We start from the raw sequence: 20,330 nt of genomic DNA, 5'->3' as shown, positions 1-20,330 counted from the left end.
TTTCAACTGTCCCACTATTCCAACATTTTTTTTTTCATTGTCGGAGTAGCGGCACTTTACTATTTTTCGAACATACCGCTTTTCCGACATTGATTGTTTACGTTATAGTCAGACGTGTCCTTCTGATTTTTTTTTTTTTTTGCATCTGAGACACTGTTTCTCATACACAAATACATAGGCATTTTAGAGAGAAGAAAAACAAACTCTAGTGTGACGTCCGACAAGGATCAAACCCGCCAAGTTTAAAAACACACCGGCAGCAGCGCACACTGATCTGCAGCTACTGAGACTGTTATTATTCTGTCACCTGAGTTAACGGGGTGCACGTGAGTTTGGAGCTGACGAGAGAATAAAGAGCGAGACAACGCGGCCCTGAGGAGGAACTGTGAAGGACTCAGCTGTAATGGAAAATTACCTAAACCGAGTCCAGTAGAGCTGTAACTGTGTAGCTAGTGGAAAGGTGTGCAAAGTAATGGTAACTATCGTGGAAATCCTGCTTTACATTGTTTTAACATCTAGGTAAAAAAAAAAAAAAGAAGATTTTCTGGGATAGAGGGGCAGATTACATAAGAATATTCTTCTTTCTGCTCCCTTTTGTTGAGATTTGGGAGGTTTTTGTTTTTATTGTAGCTTATTAAAATGCAAGATCATTTTTCTGACTGAGTTATTGCCCGATGTCGCCGTGTATCTCGCTTTCGGAGAAGTTCCGCTTCTTTTCCCCGCCCTCCGTCCGTTGTCCTCGTTGTCACTTTGTTGCTGCTCCACAGAGAGCACATGGCTAATTAATATGCACGTGCTGACCATATATGGTTGTGTCTAGGCAGAGGGGGCGGAGTATGAGGTGTGTTCACATCCGCAACATTCTTGGGTCCGGTGTGATTTAGGCTATCAAAGAGAAATTGCGGAGAGTTGTGCGGACGCACAGTTTGATAGATCTGAAAAAGGTGTAAATATTTTGGGTGTAAGCCATTTCCGTCTTTTCGCCTTAAGCTAAATTTTAGTAGCAGTTTTACACCCTTTTTGATTAATGAGGCCCCAGGCCCTAAGCCCAGAGCCCAGACGCTCACAGCTGCAGCTTCTCCGCGGCTCATCCACGGCGCTGTCCGCGGTGCTGAAGGTGACAGGTTAACTTGACAAACAAACTGCAGCATAGTGGGTTGTTTAGGGAGCTCTCCCTGGTGCTGATTGCCCGCCGTGGATGCATTTCCTACACGACGGTCGCGACGGTCAGCTTGGAAAGGCTCGAGGCGAAGGAGACAAGCGGCTTATGTGTTTGCCTATATCTTCTCTTTTTGCCACCGGCTTTCCTGTTTGTGTACATTTTGTGGAGCAGTAAATGTCTCTGCTGCTCTGCTCATGTCGCTTTCACGCTCTCTCCCTCTGCCGCCGAGCAAAAGCCTGCCACTTCTTTCTGTAATTTTGATAAATGGGAGGACTAAATTGCAGAGATGGGACCAAGTCACACATGTGCAAGTCTCAAGTAAGTCTCAAGTCTTAACCTTCAAGTCTCAAGTAAGTCCCACGTCGTTTTTCTTTGGGCAAGTCAAGTCAAGTCAAGTCACAGGTTATGTCAAGTCAAGTCCAAGTCAAGTCCTGCATAGGTCAAGTCAAGTCCAAGTCAAGTCACCTTATTATTGCAATTTCACCCGCAGAATCTAATCTAAATAAAGTGAAGACAATATATTAGAATAGAATAGAATAGAACATCTATTATGTCTTATCATGTCTTATAATGCATTAATGAGCCTCTTCATACCTGATCTGATCACAAAAGGTTAACTCCTACTACATCAATAGAATAGAATAGAAAATCTATTAGCTATATTCTATCATGACAACACCATTCTCAGCCTGCACTCATACCAAGTAGTTAGATATTAATTTGATATTTTATATTCAAAAGTCAAAGAATGTGTAACATTGAAACATTCCTGGATGCTAACTGACAGGCAAACAGCTGTGTAGTCACTGCAGATTCTGCAGCAGTGAGAACGTGAGGCTGAAGGAGAGGAGATTTTTTAATTTTTTAAAAAGGACACGATAGCTTCTCGCTATGGTAACAGGTGACTGATAGGTCTATTGGTTACTGTGCGTTGTCCCGATTCTGAACAGCGGCGGCGACGCAGCGTAATGAAGCAGCGTCAGGCCGCTCACCGTCACTGAAACTCCGGATGAAATCTCCGTTTAAAAACACTGAGCTGCGAGCGTGATAGCACGCCATGGATGTATTATATTATAGCCTAATAGATCCATGTAGCACGCCCGCTGCAGCGACCCTGAGGCCCCTCCGTATCAAACCTGCCTCTCACTCTCTCCCCCTCCCTCTCTCTCTCCAGCGGTCCTTTCAAAATAAATGCATAAAAAGTCCGGGGGAAAAAAAAAAAACACCGACTGATCTGGTGCCGCGCCGGTGAGAAATTCAGCGGTGGCGGCTGGTCATTCAAGTCATTCAAGTCATCGTGTCTCAAGTCAAGTCAAGTCCCGAGTCTTTAACCTTCAAGTCCGAGTCAAGTCGCAAGTCTTTTATTTTTTGTCAAGTCAAGTCAAGTCGCATCAAAATAGCGACTCGAGTCGACTCGAGTCCAAGTCACACTGACTCGAGTCCCCATCTCTGCTAAATTGTACACAAACAGGAGAGCCTGTGGCAAACACATAAACTTTGAGTCAACACTAGGTGTGTAAAGGTATACCGTACTTCGGTATACCGCGGTGCCACGGTGGTGATACCGTGAGATTTCCAAGCTCACGGTGACGGTAACGTTAATTAATTAATTATTTTAATATTATGCGGCGCTGCCGGCGCACTTACATGTCAGGAACTCAAAACATTTCACTCCACATTCACATGCAAGTCGGCTGGAAATAGCTCGCTCCTTCCTTGGTTTCTCTTTTTTTCCCTCTCACTGTGATGGTAATTAATTAATTATTTTAATATTATGCGGCGCTGGCGCAACTCCACACGTTGGGAACTCAAAACATTTCACTTCACATTCACATGCAAGTCGGCCGGAAATAGCTCGCTCCTTCGTTGGTTTCTCTTTTTTTCCCCCTCTCCGGAGCTTCCCCACAGTTCTGGCAGCCTGACCGGTCTCTCTGCACTGCGGCACCGCGGAGCTCCAGGCCCCGGTCTTTCTGCTCCTCTCCCCCAGACACAGCACCCTGTGGCCGGTCACCCAGCGCGAGGAGTCTCCCTGTAGCATGAGGCTGTGCTAACGGCTGCTAATGGCGGCGCTGCTCGTACCAGCGGTCGCCCGCCGCGGTCCCGTTGCCGGGGACGGTGACGACGGCAACTGGCATCGCCTCATTACCTTTTACAGTCTAGTATGCTCATTACCGGCAGCTGGTGCACAGCGGCGGCATTGGGGCTGGCGCCGCTGCTATTAGTAGGCTAGCACCGAGCACAGCCTCATGCTACAGGGAGACTCTTAGCGCTGGGTGACCCAGGACAGGGTCCTGTGTCTGGGGAAGAGGAGCAGGAAGAGTCGGGGCTGGAGCTCCGCGGCGCCGCGGTGCAGAGAGACCCAGGCTGCAGCAGCGGTGCTGAGTTTATGTTCAAACTTTGGGGGGGGGGGTGTGTGAGAGGTGCTTTTTTCAAATTTTTCTCATCCTCTTTCAAATCGTAGACCATTTAAGTATAAACCAAATATAAGTTGTATTACTTTACATAAAGCATGTACTTTAATTTTAATACCGTCACCGTGAAATACCGCGGTATACTGTACTAATACCGTTACCGTACCGTACTGTAAAATCCCATACCGTTACACCTCTAGTCAACACCTTTTTTTTCTTTTTTTCACAACGTCATAATGTCTGTTTTTCGACCATTAAAACCTCCATATAGACCATAGATCTGTTTGTTTATCATGTGTGTCAGTTTTGTGTGTGACTTGATAGTTTAGTTGTTGAGATTAAGAATAACACTCCCTCATCCAACCGGTGATAGGCATGCTGAAAAGAAAAAAAGAGAGATAAACGCGCCTGGGTATGGCAGCTGTAAAAAAAGAAAAAAAAGAAAAAGATGAAGTGTCGGAATAGCGGCATGTCTAGATAGAAGGATGTCGAAATAGTGGCATATAAATAAATCTAAATAGCAGGAGGTTGGAATAGCGGGATGTCAGAATAGCGGGCGGACCCCACACACACAGGGAGAAATCGCGGCAAAATAACTGTCTCTCTCTTGCTCAAAACAGCTCTTAAAACACACTGCACGACAGGAAACACCATTCCAAACAGTTTTAGATTAACATTTGTTCATTAAATTGGCAATAAAACTCAACAAATATAACTTTTAGGTCCCGGAGCCTCAACAACATACCTCTCTCAGTCAGGAACAGCACAGACTGACGAGAGAGAAGGGAGCTACGTGCGTCATATCCGCAGACTTTCAAAATAAACGGCAGCTATACGCCTCACTCTCTTTTATCGATCCTCTCGTCAGCTCCAAACACACCCGTCTGCACCGCGATTACGGACCACAGCGTGGTTTTCCACACAGCAGTTAATTAACTCAGTGGGCGCTGCTGCAGGTGTGTTTTTAAAATGAGCCAGTAGCCTACTGCTGATACCGATGCCAACATTTTCGGTGGTATCGGAGGCATTTCCAATACTGGTATCGGAAACGGAATAACTCTACTGGGAATGTTCCAATACGCTGACATAAGCAGGGAAAATATTAAAAACAACTGAACAGCTTCATTGTATTTTCTTCATGGGAACATGTGAATATGAGTTTTGAGATTTAACAGGACAACATTCCATTCATGTACTCTAATCTACTTTGCCTTTCTTCTATGAAGTTCAGAAAAAGGTGGATAGGTTATAGCAGGAACATTGTACACTTGATATAAACTGTGAAGGTAATTATCTCCTCCATCATTTGGAAATGGCTTCTTAAATGGCTTCTTAAAAAGAGTTCATGTTGTGACATTTATTTTTAGCTTATCTTTGTTGGAAAATATTTACACATTTGATCCAAATGGGTTACTGGGAAAGACTATTACAGTGTAAGATCTTATTACCCAGTTAGTTATGTTGAAACTACCCATACGTTTCTAATAATAATAATAATAATAAATTGTATTTATAGAGCACATTTTCACCTGAAGAACAAGTCTCAAAGCGCTTACAATAAAGATTAGAAAAAAAATAGAAAATAAAAATAAAATAGAAATAAAAAAATTTAAAAAAGCTAAATTAGCAAAAAAAAAGCACAAGGACATTCTAAAAGACCATCAGGGATAGGCTTTCTTAAAAAGTAATGTTTTTAAGTTTCTTTTAAAACAGTCTGTGGTCTGGGGGGCCCTCAGGTGGTCAGGCAGGGCGTTCCAAAGCCTTGGGGCAGCTGCCTAGAATGACCGATCTCCCATTTTTTGGAGCTTTGTTCTGGGTGGTTGGAGGTAGTGTTTGTCAGCTGAGCAGAGGGTTCTTTGGGAGATTTGAGGTGAGATGAGGTCCTTCAGGTAGGCGGGTGCATTTCCATGAACACAGTGGTAGGTGAGCAGGGAGATTTTATATTAAATTCGGTGATGGATGGGAAGCCAGTGGAGGGAACGGAGGATGGGTGTGATGTGTTCATGTATTCGCACCCTCATCCGGATCCTGGCAGCGCTGTTTTGAGTAAGCTGGAGCTTTTGAAGGCTCTTGCCAGGAATCCCGATGAGGAGTGCATTGCAGTAGTCGAGCCTGGAGGAGACAAAGGCGTGGACCAACTTTTCTGCGTCTTGAAGGGTCAGAAATGGGCGTAGCTTGGCGATGTTTCGTAGATGGTAAAAGGAGGTTTTGCAGAGGTGTTTGATGTGGGATTCAAATGCCAGATGGGGGTCGAACTTGACACCCAGATTGGTGACTGTTTTGGAAAGCGGGATGGTTTGGCCAGAGAAGGAGATGCTGGTTATGGATGATGAGAGTAGCTGGTGGGGAGTACCGATGAGAATGGCTTCAGTTTTAGAGCTGTTTAGCTGTAGATAGTTGTGGATAGTTGTGGATAGTTGTGTTCTAAGGAACAAAGCCCACTACACTTTGCAGGCAGTGGAAAGGTCATTATGGGTTAACTACGGTGACATTTCCAGCACTTGCAATATCTGTTTTGGGAAACAGATATTGCAGCTAACCATAAGGTAAGACCAGTGTTGGGAAAGTTCACTTACTACATGAACTAGTTCAAAGTTCAGTTCACAAATTTTAAAATGAACTAGTTCAGTTCATAGTTCATAATTCAAAATTTTCAACTAAGTTCACGGTTCCAAAACTGAACTAGTTCATAGTTCTTTTTCCTTTCCTTTTTTTCCCCAATATGTTGCTACAAGCTATTATTTTTCAAAATTATTGCCCTCAGCCCATATCGAACCACAGACAGCTATTATTTTAGCAGTTTTAACCAGTATTAGTTATAGTTACTTTACTTTGCCCCAAAAGTAACTGAGTTAGAACGTGACAAATACCAGAGTCCAATGTGTGTACGTTTGTAGCCTATTTGTGAACACACACACACACGCACATACACACAGGCCACATACACATACACACACACACAGCTGAGGGGCAGAAGCGCGGAGAAATAAGCGTCTGATGTGAACAGGAGGGCCGCGGCTCGCGCGCGATTTTCGTGGCGCGTCCGGTGTGGCTCCGGCATTTAACCCCCGTTTATCTTCTACCGTTTATCTTTGCTTTTACTAACCAACTGGGTCAGTATTCCTCCACACAGACAGGCTCAGCCTATTCCATGCGCCGCTGATCCAAACAGCTGATAGGTGTTGCCAGATTGGCTGGTTTTTCCGCTGCATATTAAGGCCTGTTTACAGTGTGTTTTAGCTGTTTTTTGTCTGGAAGGCTCTATGGAAATCTGGCACACTCCTGAACGAAGTCATACTTTGAGAGAGCGCCGTTCACAAACGCCAGAATGAACGCGTTCACAATAACGTTCATCAAGCGGAAATACAGTACATTCAGTTCACGTTCGCCCAAAATATGAAAGAGTTCATGAACGATCGTTCATTGAACGCGTTCAGGCCCAACACTGGGTAAGACTGTGGAAATTACAATTACATCAGGTTAATCACACTGAAAGTACTTGATTATATCATGGAAACGACAGGCTATTTACGTAGAATTACTTGAAAGGAATTCACTGCAATTCTACTACTACAACTTGTCTATTTTACTAGACTGTCATTTCTTTGTTATATTTCTTGACATTACCATGCAATTCATTGTTATTTCTGGGCTATATTTCTCAACATTACTTCACAATTGACCATTATTACTGGGCTATTTCTACACAATTAAAAGTTATTTCCTGGCTATATTTCTCAACATTACTGTGAAACTGACCGTTATTTCTAGGCTATTTCTTGACATTACTACGCAATTAATTATTCTTTCTTGGTAATTTCTTGACATTATGACGTAATTAACGGCCTTGAAATTAAAGGGTTACCCTAATTTCTTGTGTTTTCATTCAGAATATTTTGCTCCTGGTCCGGTTTGTGGACGTAAACTCAAATCTGCCCTGAGGAAGAAGTTCCAGTGTGTGTTTGAGGGGATCTCTAAAGCAGGACACCAAACCCTTCTGAACCAGATCTACACAGAGCTCTACATCACAGAGGGAGGGGCTGGAGGGGTCAATGAGGAACATGAGGTCAGACAGATTGAAACAGCGTCCAGGAAACCAGACAGACCAGAAACAACCATCAGACAAGAAGACATCTTTAAAGCTCCACCTGGAAGAGACCGACCAATCAGAAGAGTGATGACAAAGGGAGTGGCTGGCATTGGGAAAACAGTCTTAACACAGAAGTTCACTCTGGACTGGGCTGAAGACAAAGACAACCAGGACATACACTTCACATTTCCCTTCACCTTCAGAGAGCTGAATGTGCTGAAAGAGAGAACGTTCAGCTTGGTGGAACTTGTTCACCACTTCTTCTCTGAAACCAAAGAAGCAGGAATCTGCAGGTTTGATGAGTTCCAGGTCGTCTTCATCTTTGATGGTCTGGACGAGTGTCGACTTCCTCTGGACTTCCACAACACTGAGATCCTGACTGATGTGACAGAGTCCACCACAGTCAACGTGCTGCTGACCAACCTCATCAGGGGGAACCTGCTTCCCTCTGCTCGCCTCTGGATAACCACACGACCTGCAGCAGCCAATCAGATCCCTACTCAGTGTGTTGACATGGTGACAGAGGTCAGAGGGTTCACTGACCCACAGAAGGAGGAGTACTTCAGGAAGAGGTTCAGAGATGAGGAGCAGGCCAGAGATATCATCTCCCACATCAAGACATCACGAAGCCTCCACATCATGTGCCACATCCCAGTCTTCTGCTGGATCACTGCTACAGTTCTGAAGAAGCTGTTTAAGACCAGAAGGAGAGGAGAGCTGCCCAAGACCCTGACTGAGATGTACATCCACTTCCTGGTGGTTCATCTAAAACTGAAGAAGGTCAAGTATGATGGAGGAGCTGAGACAGATCCACACTGGAGTCCAGAGAACAGGAAGATGATTGAGTCTCTGGGAAAACTGGCTTTTGAGCAGCTGCAGAAAGGAAACCTGATCTTCTATGAATCAGACCTGAAAGAGTGTGGCATCGATATCAGAGCAGCCTCAGTGTACTCAGGAGTGTTCACACAGATCTTTAAAGAGGAGAGCGGCCTGTACCAGGACAAGGTGTTCTGCTTCGTCCATCTGAGTGTTCAGGAGTTTCTGGCTGCTCTTCATGTCCATCTGACCTTCATCAACTCTGGACTCAACCTGATGTCACAACAACAAACAACCTCCTGGTGGTCTCCAGTGTTTGGAGACAAATCAGCATCTTTCTACCAGAGTGCTGTGGATGAGGCCTTACAGAGTCCAAATGGACACCTGGACTTGTTCCTCCGCTTCCTCTTGGGTCTTTCACTGGAGACCAATCAGAATCTCCTACGAGGTCTGATGACACAGACAGGAAGTGACTCACGGGCCAATCAGGAAACAGTCCTGTACATCAAGAAGAAGATTGAAGAGACTCCCTCTGCAGAGAAAAGCATCAACCTGTTCCACTGTCTGAATGAACAGAATGATCGTTCTCTAGTGGAGGGGATCCAACAGTCCCTGAGCTCAGGATATCTCTCCACAGATAAACTGTCTCCTGCTGAATGGTCGGCTCTGGTCTTCATCTTACTGTCATCAGAAGAAGATCTGGATGAGTTTGACCTGAAGAAATACTCTGCTTCAGAGGAGGTCCTTCTGAGGCTGCTGCCAGTGGTCAAAGCTTCTAACAAAGCTCTGTAAGTGTAGAGATAGTTGGATTTATTCATCATTATATAAAAACCCTTCTGTCTTTCAACAGAACAGATAATAAACTCCTTTCTTCTTTAATTCCTCATGATCATCTCTTCAGACTGAGCGGCTGTGACCTCTCTGAAAGAAGCTGTGAAGCTCTGTCCTCAGTCCTCAGCTCCCAGTCCTCTAGTCTGAGACACCTGGACCTGAGTAACAACAACCTGCAGGACTCAGGAGTGAAGCTGCTGTCTGGTGGACTGGAGAGTCCACACTGTAGACTGGAGACTCTCAGGTGAGGATCCATCCAGCTGTTTATCTGATGCCACTTGAACACAGCAGCAGGTGTTGACAGAGGGTTCCTGTGTGTTGTTGTGTGTGTTCAGTCTGTCAGGATGTCTGGTCACAGAGGAAGGCTGTGCTTCTCTGGCCTCAGCTCTGAGCTCCAACCCCTCCCACCTGAGAGAGCTGGACCTGAGCTACAACCACCCAGGAGCCTCAGGAGTGAAGCTGCTGTCTGCTGGACTGGAGGATCCAGACTGGAGACTGAACTCTCTCAGGTATGGAGAGGCTGCTGCAGCCACACACACTGTCTGATAGAGGAGGAGGAGCTGGAACATTTTCTATGGCCCCGTTCACACCTGGTCACACCTGGTATTAACATCTGTCTCAGGTGATCCAGGCAAAATCTCAAGTGTTTCAAACATGAGCTGTGCAGCTTTCATCAGTCACAGTGATGAACTACTGGGATCAGGAGTTTCTCCTCATGTCTCATCATGACTCACTGTGTCATATTCAGGAGAAGAGATGTCAGTGATGAAAGCAGCTGTTGGCAGCTGTGCTCTGAGTCTCTCCAGATGTTTGGATCAGACTTTATTTCAGAGTGTATCAGGAAACATTTCAGCTGCAGCTGGTTGAACTGCTCCTGAACCAACAGAGTGTTTGACCTGAACAGTCCCAGAGACTGTAGACACCTGTTGAGTGTGGACACACTAATAACAACACAGCAACAAGAATCAAAGCATGTCCACTGCTCAGAGACATTCATCTCCCAGCGTCTTCAACCAAGGAGGAAATAAGAGACAGAAACCAGGCGGCACCATCAGGTCTCTGTCTGGTCAGATATTGATGATCAATAATCAGCTCAGTCTCTCTGAGATCCTGATCTTGTCCTGATGAGATGAGACTGATGTTGTTGTGTTGAGGAGACAGTAAATCACAGTGTGACATCCAGATGTCCTCACTGTCCAGAGGCCTGGAGCTGTCAATCAGAAGAAAGTGAGTGTATAGTCCAGGCAATTTAGCTCATTTTGGACCCAAAAATAGAAATAATAGGCCTATTTCACGACTTCCGGGTTTAGGTACTTCCGGTTTCCGTTACAGGGTAAAACTACTTCCGGTCGCGGAAGCGCAATGGCTGAATCCAAAAATAAAAGCTTCTGCTGCGTAATATAATACATCCATGTGCGTACCTCAGTGTACAAATTCTAGACAAAAACAGCCGTACTTGCATTTCCACGAGTTTCCGAAAGAAAGACCTGAGAAAGAAGTGGGTTTTGGCTACTGCTAAAAAAAAAAAAACAGCATAGACCAGCAGCATTTCCATGCTGGTTTTTCTAGCAGGGTAGGCTATACGAAGAGATGATGGAAAAGACTTTGTTTAGCTTGCTTTTGAACGGCAAAATATTAAAACTAAACCGTACACTGGTTTACAACCGTTACTGAATTACTATAATGTCAGTTCTCCAACAAAATCTTCTTGCTTCAAGGTTTTATTTGTCACTGTCCAAATGGAAGATTAGCAGCTAATCATTAGCCTACTGTAATAATGCCATACATAAAACATATTAAGTGGCAATATGTATTTAATCATCAAAGATCTTCACTCAAACCCACATTATTTGAAACAACCTTCAAACCACACACAGCCAGTACCACTACTAAGCATAAAGTCCGTTAGCTTAATGCTAACTAAGCATAACGTCCGCTAGCTTAATGCTAACGACGGGCTAACAAATTAGCATCGCTATCGCCGTTCAGCAGCAACTGACAGTGATAGCAGTAAAGCTGCTAAAAGTTTTAATATTCTTTAATGCGAGAACATCGCCGTTAAATCCGCAGCCTGTTGTCAGTTTATCCAGATATTGCCTGTTAGGAAATGTGGGAGGAAATGTGGGAGGAAATTTTGGGAGAAATGCAGAGGGAGCAGCGACCGGGGGCTAGTAGGCAGATGCTCGTAGCTACATCCAGGTAACTTTATCCACAGGTTTTTAGAGGTTTACCGCTGACTGGTTAAACTTTTTTCAGGAGATTAATGTTAGTCTCACTGATGAAATCTTTTGTGGCGGTCGTATTAGTTTGTTTGAATGAAAAGTGTCGCCACTCTGTCAATCGCTCTAGCCGCAGCTGACCGGACCGGATGTTGATTTACCCTGTGTGACGTCACTTCCGAATCTCGTGAAATAGGCCTATTGTCACATAATGTTTTTCACCATACATCATTTCTATGAGGTGTCTAGAACAACATACTAAAAGTCCTAAGAAATCCTAGTTGGGGAAATATGTTTAATTTGCATCATTATTTACTGTATAAAGTCTATGGTGCCGACAACAATACACCCCAATGGGGCTATTTTTTTCCTTTACTCCTATCACAATGAAACTTTACATGATGAAAGTATCCATGAAATGTAACATTTTTTGTATTACAAGTTTCTTTGAAAATTAATTTGAATATGCAAATGAGCCTTACACTAATCAAATATGCCCAAAATACACCCGAATAGGCTTATTTTTTTCCTTTACTCCTACCACAATGAAACTTTACACAATGAAAGTAGACATTAAAAGTAAAATTTTTTGTATTACAAGTTTCTTGGAAAATTAATTTTAAATATGTAAATGAGCTCAACACTAATTGACTTATGGTCAAGAAGCCATAAAGCTGCAAGCAGCAAAAACAGGGGCCAAATAACTTAGTTCTTAGTCCCGCTCATATGTTGTTGAACATAACAGCATATTTAACTCATTGAGTGCCAACCACGTAATTTCTCGTTTTTCGTACCCATGCGTTGAGTGCCAAAAACGAGATTTTTCGTTTTCTGCTCTTTTTTTAAATTATGAAAATAGACACTTTAATACACATTATATGTAAATTTGGGGACTCTACGACGAGGAGAACTGAAACAGATGACGATCAGTCTGGACTAGTAGTGAACAGTGTAATAATCAGTGTTTGTGGCTGAATGTGTGTGTGATCAAACAGCTGTTTTCAGACTGTGTGTGTGCTGTCTCCAGATCAGATGAAGCCACAAAGTGGCTCCTTAATGAAAGTCTCCAGCAGCTGGAGCTTCACTTCCTGTCTGAGTCCATGTGCTCTGAGCTGAGCCTGCTTCTTTCTGCTCTACAGTTTCTCTGCTTCCTCTGGACTCTGACTTCAAGTCCAGTCAAAATGTGTGGACAGGTTTGATGGAGCTCAGGACTGGTCCTGAGGACGGCTGCTTTATTCCACATGATGTGACTGATCTCAGTGAGTCAGTGTGTTGCAGCTGATCTGTGTGAAGAGCAGAGAAGAACAGAGTCATTGATCATGAGATCCTGATCCGTCCTGTCACTGTGATCAGATGGTTTCTATTAGAGCTCCTTCATCCACTCACTGCTGCTGTGGCTCCTGGGGAAACCTGCTCACAGCCTCATTCTTCAGCTTCCTGGGGAGTTTTCTTCAGACAAACACAAGTTGTGTTCACACTCAGTGTTTCTCACTAAACTCACTGTGTTTCACTGAGCTCTAACAAACGTGTTGAGTGTGTTTCCTTCCTCATCAAACACTGAAACCACACTGTAAAAATTCAAAATCTTACCAAGAATATTTGTCTTATTTCTAGTCAAAATGTCATTTCTAGTCAAAATAAATCTAATTATACTTAAAGCAGATATCAGTGGAATGTTTTTGTTAATATAAGTCCTAAATAGTCCTATTTTCCGTCAGCAATCACTTACATGAAGTATTTCAGCCTAAACACGAGTCTCTCCGTCACTCTGCTCTGCTGTAACCCGAGGAGAAAATTTTCCTTGTGGGATACAAGTGTTATCCAATGAGGAGAGAGAACGGCATGAAGGGCTGTGTGTGCAGCCAAGGGATGCGCGTGAATGTGGTGACGTAGCACGAGGACCAATTGATGCCTGACAAGGGCGGGGGCTGCTAACTCATGGTGCGTTCAAGGAAACTCGTACTTTGTGTTTTTCCTTCCTGTGAAGTCATACCAGTTCGATCTGGTACGAGTTCACGGGTCGGAAGTTACGAGTGGCCGTTATAGGGAACTTTCACAGACAACAGGACGGTAAAAACACGAGCTACGGGTTACCTGGAACGCTACCAAGTCGTAGTTGTGACTTGAAGCTGTAACTTACGGTTTCAAAAGCCTGCCTTGAACACAGCATTAGCCGAAACGGCCGTGCCGCTGTTATCTGCTTTAAAATAAGACTCATCACATTTAAAAAGTAGCTTGTTTTTAGACACTTTTTTAAATTTTTTCAAGCAAATTTTCGACTTTAAATAAGTAGAAAAATCTGACAGTGGAGCAAGTTTTTCTTTCTATTACAAGCAAAAAAACTTGCTTTCACTGGCAGATTTTTCTACTTATTTCAAGTGAAAATTTGAAACAAGTGAAAATGATCTAAAAACAAGTTGATTTTAGGTGATGAGTCTTATTTAAAGTGGAAAGAGATTAGTTTTGACTAGAAATGAGACATTTTGACAAGAAATAAGACAAATATTCTTGGAAAGATTTTGAGTTTTTGCAGTGCATCCACTGTTCACAGCTGCACTCTTCTTTACTGGTGCATTGTGGGATATCTGGGCTGGTCAGCTCCACCTGTTGTGTCTTCATCTTCTTTGCTGTGATGTGTGTTTGTGCAGCTTGAGAGTCAGAGAGTGAAAGTGTGTGTCTCACACTGCAGTGACATCAGATGGAGAAAAGACATGATGAAGTGTTTCCTCCTGGTCTCCTCCTGCTCTGTATCATCACTAGATAAAGACTCCAGCTCCTTCTTCTCTGTGCTCAGTGTTCATCCATACATACCAGCCTCCATGTGAACACAGTGATAAAACAGTGTGTGTGTGAGAGCCATGTAATGTCCATGTGTGCATGCTGACAGAGAAGGTGCTGCTCTGACCCCCCTCCTCCTTTCAGGGTGGAGCCTGCTGGAGTCCCATGGTTGACACCAGGTCTGAGGAAGTGTAAGTCTGTTTTTACTTTGATTCATGGAAACGAGGGATGCACATGTTGAACCGTTTAACCGTTAACCGATAACAAGAACTTTGACCGATTAATACTATCAGTTTTTTTTATTAGCTCCTTGTCGTCAACTCATGGGGGCGTGTCGACACGTGCAGATTTCCACGTGTCTTCAGTCATATCTCGCGGTAAAAAGTTCCACAGGAGGACTGACAGTATGTGCAGCAGCCCCTGTGAAGGAAGGTCAGACCATAAATGTAGCTACACAGACATAGATGTGAATCACCTGCAACAACGGCGCTGAATAAAATGAAAAAAGTAGATAAAAGAGGAGGCTGATGCAGCTCTCCTGCAGCTCCACAGAGGAACTCTGCTGCTCCTTCAGTCTGGTGTTTGGCTGCACTTGAATGAATTCATTTATTTAAAACAGGGACAATGCACAAAAAAACATTCATCTTGTAAAACAAGAAGAGATGCTTTGAGCCAGGTTATAGCAACAATTGCTAATTTCCGCCTGTAGTCCCTGGGCAGGTAAAGTGCTAAACAGATACAATATTAAGATTAATTGAAATAAGACATAATAACCATAATATTTAAAAAATTGACAGAATGCACTAATAAAAGCAGGGAAACAAGAGCGCCAAATCATAAAGTGCACAATAGGGACTAACAGCACATACACTCTCTCTCACTCTCATCACACATTCAAACACATACACATACAATACACAGATAACAATCATCCTCCTCTAATAACCACACAAACTCATAGCCAGACACATACACACACTCACATAATACTTAACAATGTGTGCAAACTTGCTTACTTAGTAACCAGCGCTTTGACAAGCATGAGAATGTATGAGGATTTGTACATAGAATAAGTTGTGTGGGAAGGACATTCCACTGACTCATGGCCACACAGGAAAAAGAAGAGCTGCCAAACTGAGTTCTACTACACTCACCCCTCGTAACAGATCTAGTTAGATGTACTGTGTTACTTTGTAACTAAAACAGTTCAACATTGGACGATCTAACCTCCATATGAGTGATCAGCTGAGACAGAGCAGAGTGGATGTGGCACTGATCAGCTGTCACAGTGCACGTGTGTATTTAAAGCAGAAGTAAGTGATCCGGTCGTTTTGGCTAATGCTGCGTTCCAGGCAGGCTTTTGAAACCGTAAATTACAGCTTCAAGTCACAACTTACGACTTTGTAGCGTTCCAGACAACCCACTCGTGTTTCTCCGACCTGTTTTACCGGTGAAAGTCACTATAACGGCCACTCGTAACTTCTGACCCGTGAACTCGTACCAGATCGAACTGGTACGACTTCACAGGTCGGAAATACACCAGTTACGGGTTGCCTTGAACGCACCATAACTTCTTGTCAGCAGATGGAGTTAGCAGCCCCCGCCCTCGTCATGGATCTATTGGTCCTCGTCCCTACGTCACCACATTCAGGCACATCCCTTGGCTGCACACACAGAGAGGACTGCCCCTTTATGCCGTTCTCTCTCCTCATTGGATAAAGGTTGTAGGATACAAGGAAAGTTTTCTCCTGGGCTCAGAGCAGAGCCTGAGAGACCCGTGTTTCGGTCCAAACACTCTATATAAGTGATTGCTGTCGGAAGATATAACTATTTAAGACTTATATTAACACAAAAATATCGCTTACTTCTGCTTTAATTTATTAAATTTAATTTAAAATTTTTAAAAATTAATTTAATTTAGTTCAACATTTTGGCAAATTGGCCCATTGCCATAATCGCTATAGTCATAGCAGTAGGTTCGTTACCTTTAATTGTCGGTGCAAGCTGTTTTTAGAACGGTGGAGCAGAGCCGTGAGCTGCTCAGAGCTACGCTATGGAGGCTCATTATGGGATTTCTTGGTTTCCCTCATCAAACTCATCAAATACACAATCCAACAACTCCACAACGCTCTGGTGGACAAGTTGTGACCTGCACATTCACCACGCTATGAGATAATAACACAACGTTACCACACAGAGTTGTTTTAGAACACTGAGCAGCTCACGGCTCTGCTCCGCCGTTCTAAAAATATCTTGCACCGACAATTAAAGGTAATGAACCTACTGCTATGACTATAGGGATTATGGTGATGGGCCAATTTGACTAAATGTTGAACTGCCCCTTTAATGGCTAAAAAAAAAAAATGGAGCGTCGTAATCTTATTGATTAACAGTTAATAATCGGTTAACGAGCGTCAGTTATCGGTCAGAAAAGAAATTCAAAATGTGCATCCCTACTGGAAACAAAGCAGCACATTCAACCATCTTCACACTGTCACATCACTGACCTCATGAGTCTTCATCAAACTGTCAATAACTGATCAATGATCAATAACTGCAGCTGTGTCTTGTTCTCTCCATCAGATTCCTGTCCACTCACAATCGACACAAACACAGTGAACACAAAGATCAAACTGTCTGACAACAACAGGAAGGCAACACGTGTGGAGGAGGATCAGTCATATCCTGATCATCCAGACAGATTTGACTTCTATTATCAGCTGCTGTGTTCAACTGGTCTGACTGGTCGCTGCTACTGGGAGGTCGAGAGGAGAGGACACGTTGTTATATCAGTGAGTTACAGAGGAATCAGAAGGAAAGGAAACAGTAGGTTTGGAGGGAACGATCAGTCCTGGAGTCTGAGCTGCTATGATGGTGGTTACACTGTCTATCACAATAACAGACCGACACGTATCACCTCCTCCTCCTCCTCCTCCTCCTCCTCCTCCTCCTCCTCCTCCTCCTCCTCCTCCTCCTCCTCTGTCTCTAACAGAGTAGCAGTGTATGTGGACTGTCCTGCTGGCTCTCTGTCCTTCTACAGAGTCTCCTCTGACTCACTGATCCACCTCTACACCTTCAACACCACCTTCACTCAACCTCTCTATCCTGGGTTTGGACTCCCCTGGTCCAGTTCTGGTTCGTCAGTGAGTCTGTGTTGAGTGAAGCAGAGTCTCCTCCTGTCACAGAAACCTTCTCACTGTTGAACAGACAGTTCAGTCTCTACACGTCTGTCTCTGTCTCTCACTCACGTCGTCTTCACAGGACAGAGATGAACACAGTTTAATAATGAACTCATCAGCGTCATGGCAACAGAAAAATCACTGGGACCTGAAAAACAAGAAGAAGCTTATGAGAATCACTGAGAAGAGTTTAAAAAATCTACTGATTTAATCCATGAATGTAAATAATCTGATGTGAAATAAACAACAACGTGATTTAATAAAGAACCAGTAAATAAATGAATTAATAAATTAACATTTACATGTCGACATTTATTACTGGATTTATTTTGAGATTCATTTCCTGGCAGATTTTAATTCATTCATCAAGTTTTGACTAAAATGTCTCTCCATAGGCGTCAACGTCTTATTCTGAAATTGTTCACTGCTGCCAATGTGTGACTTTACTTTGAAGGAGAACAGTTCCCGTTTCTAACTCTCCACTTCCTGGTTAATTTCTCATTACAAGTCCAGACACACACACACACACACACACACACACACACACACACACACATCAGCATTGTGGGTGTTATGCTGACACAGGTTTTTATCAGAGAATCTAATGTGTGTGTTTATGATTATTGCTGATAATCGATCACCTTCAGATCAACAGAGCTGAAACTTTGACTCTGTGTTAGCATACCTCCATGCTGCTCGTCTGTAATGTCCCTCTTGTATTGAAGCCCCGACATGAGAAATTGTTGTGAAAATAATTAAACAAGTCTGTATATTAAGCTTGTTTGTAGCGGAAGCTCAACAATTTCTCATGTCGGGCGTTGCCTTCAGGGACAGTTTTTCATCAAGCAGCAGTCTCTGTATTTACCGATCTGGAGTTTTGGAGCGTTCTGGTCCAAAGCCACAAGGGAACAGAGGAAGAACATGGCTGTGGAAGAGGTCTCACTAAGTGGAGCGGGACCACTTCTGCATCAAGGCCGTGTCCCACAGGGCAAACAAGGAGCACGGACCCTCTGGGAGGACACCGTCGACAGGGCGGTAACATGGGCAGACATCTGGCCAACTCCACAGTCACGGCTCAGCTTCCTAGTGAGAGCAGCGTACGACACCCTGCCGTGTCCCCGAAAACCTCTCCCCATGGTCTGGAAGCGAGGAGAAGAGCCCCCTGTGCAGCAAAGTCCACGCAGGCCTCCAACACTCTGAATGTGAGAGTCCACACTGATACTCTCTGTTTCTGCAGGCAGGTCAGGGTTCAGCATCTGTGTCCATCTGTTACAGATATGAGCACTAGTAGCCGACTGCATCACTGGCTTCTCATAACAAGCAATGGAGCAAAAAGAGCAGCACATCTTTATATACACACTGCAAAAATTCAAAATCTTACCAAGATTATTTGTCTTATTTCTAGTCAAAATGTAATTTCTGGTCAAAATAAATCTAATTATACTTAAAGTAAGACTCATCACATTTAAAAAGTAGCTTGTTTTTAGATACTTTTTAATTTTTTCAAGCAAATTTTCCACTTGACATAAGTAGAAAAATCTGACAGTGGAGCAAGTTTTTCTTTCTTATTATAAGCACAAAAAACTTGCTTTCACTGGCAGATTTTTCTACTTATTTCAAGTAGTCAAGTAGTCAAATTAGTTTGAAACAAGTGAAAATGATCTAAAAACAAGTTCATTTTTAGGTGATGAGCTTTATTTTAAGTGGAAAGAGATTAGTTTTGACTAGAAATGAGACATTTTGACAAGAAATAAGACAAATATTCTTGGAAAGATTTAGAGTTTTTGCAGTGTACAGTGTGTGATGTATGTGCATGTATGACTCCTACCACTAGGTGGAGTATGTTACCAGAGTTGTGGTTAACCAGGAAGTAAACAGAAATTATTGCAACCAAGTCGGGTCTCCGTGTGCTTACATACATAAATAAGAATACACATTATTACAGTTATCTATTAAACACTGATCTGCTAAATCCCAATAAGCACAGAATGACTGATGAGTTCATCAATTCAATGAGCCTATATCCAAAAACCACTAGATCCAGCAGAATCACAGCCCATTGTGCCGCCTTAATGGGATAGTTCTCCCAAAATTCAAATTTCACTTATTATCTACTCCCCCTCATGTGGACTAAGGGCTGGGAGAAGTTTCAGAGTCCTCCGTGGCTTCTCTGAGTTACAGCGGGGCTCCGTGCAGCAGTATTTGTCCATATAATGGTTATGAATGGACATCACTTTTCTTCGTCCAAAAAGACACACCAAAAAAACATCCAAATACCTCCATGCTGAGATTTGGACGGACCAGGAAGAGCAGTGCTGGGAGCTTCCGCTACAAACAAGCTTAAAACATAGACTTATATTATTTTTTTCGTAACAATTTCTCATGTCGGGGCTTCAATACAAGAGGGACATTACAGACGAGCAGTATGGAGGTATTTGGATGTTTTTTGGTGTGTCTTTTTGGACGAAGAAAAGTGGTGTCCATTCATAACCATTATATGGACAAATACTGCTGCATAGATAATGAGTGAAATTTGAATTCTGGGTGAACTATCCCTTTAACGGACCACATATTGACCAATGAGACTGAAAACAAGCCAGTGAGTGGACTATGAATCTCTGAGCTCAGTGAGCACCTACCAGTTGTTACAGTTGATGGCAGCGTAGCGGTTCAGTGCTTTCTCATGCGTCGTCGTGTAGTTTCACAGAGGACAAGGACCGTCACTGTCAGACTCCCATCAGACTTTATTTACATCTGGTAATGAAAAGAGGAGAAATAATCACTGCATCAGGCTTCACAGTCACAGCTCAGGATAACACACACACACACACACACACACACACA

General features: G+C 43.3%; 1 protein-coding gene across 1 annotated transcript in view; it reads left to right on the top strand.

Annotated features, from left to right (window-relative positions):
* Positions 1-20,330, top strand: part of LOC146965670 (uncharacterized) — a 310,932-nt gene that overhangs the window by 248,087 nt on the left and 42,515 nt on the right. Inside the window, 4 exon segments of the mRNA XM_085765089.1 lie at positions 9,646-9,819; positions 14,452-14,498; positions 16,891-17,133; positions 18,474-18,688. Coding sequence (XP_085621215.1) covers positions 9,646-9,819; positions 14,452-14,498; positions 16,891-17,133; positions 18,474-18,688 — 679 coding nt within the window.

The sequence above is a fragment of the Trachurus japonicus genome, chromosome 21 (assembly GCF_045865225.1).
Source record: "Trachurus japonicus isolate A0001 chromosome 21, Traja_1.0".
Taxonomy (NCBI): Eukaryota; Metazoa; Chordata; class Actinopteri; order Carangiformes; family Carangidae; genus Trachurus; species Trachurus japonicus.
Note: the sequence above shows the minus strand (reverse complement) of the source record. Positions and strands in the feature narration are given on the sequence as shown.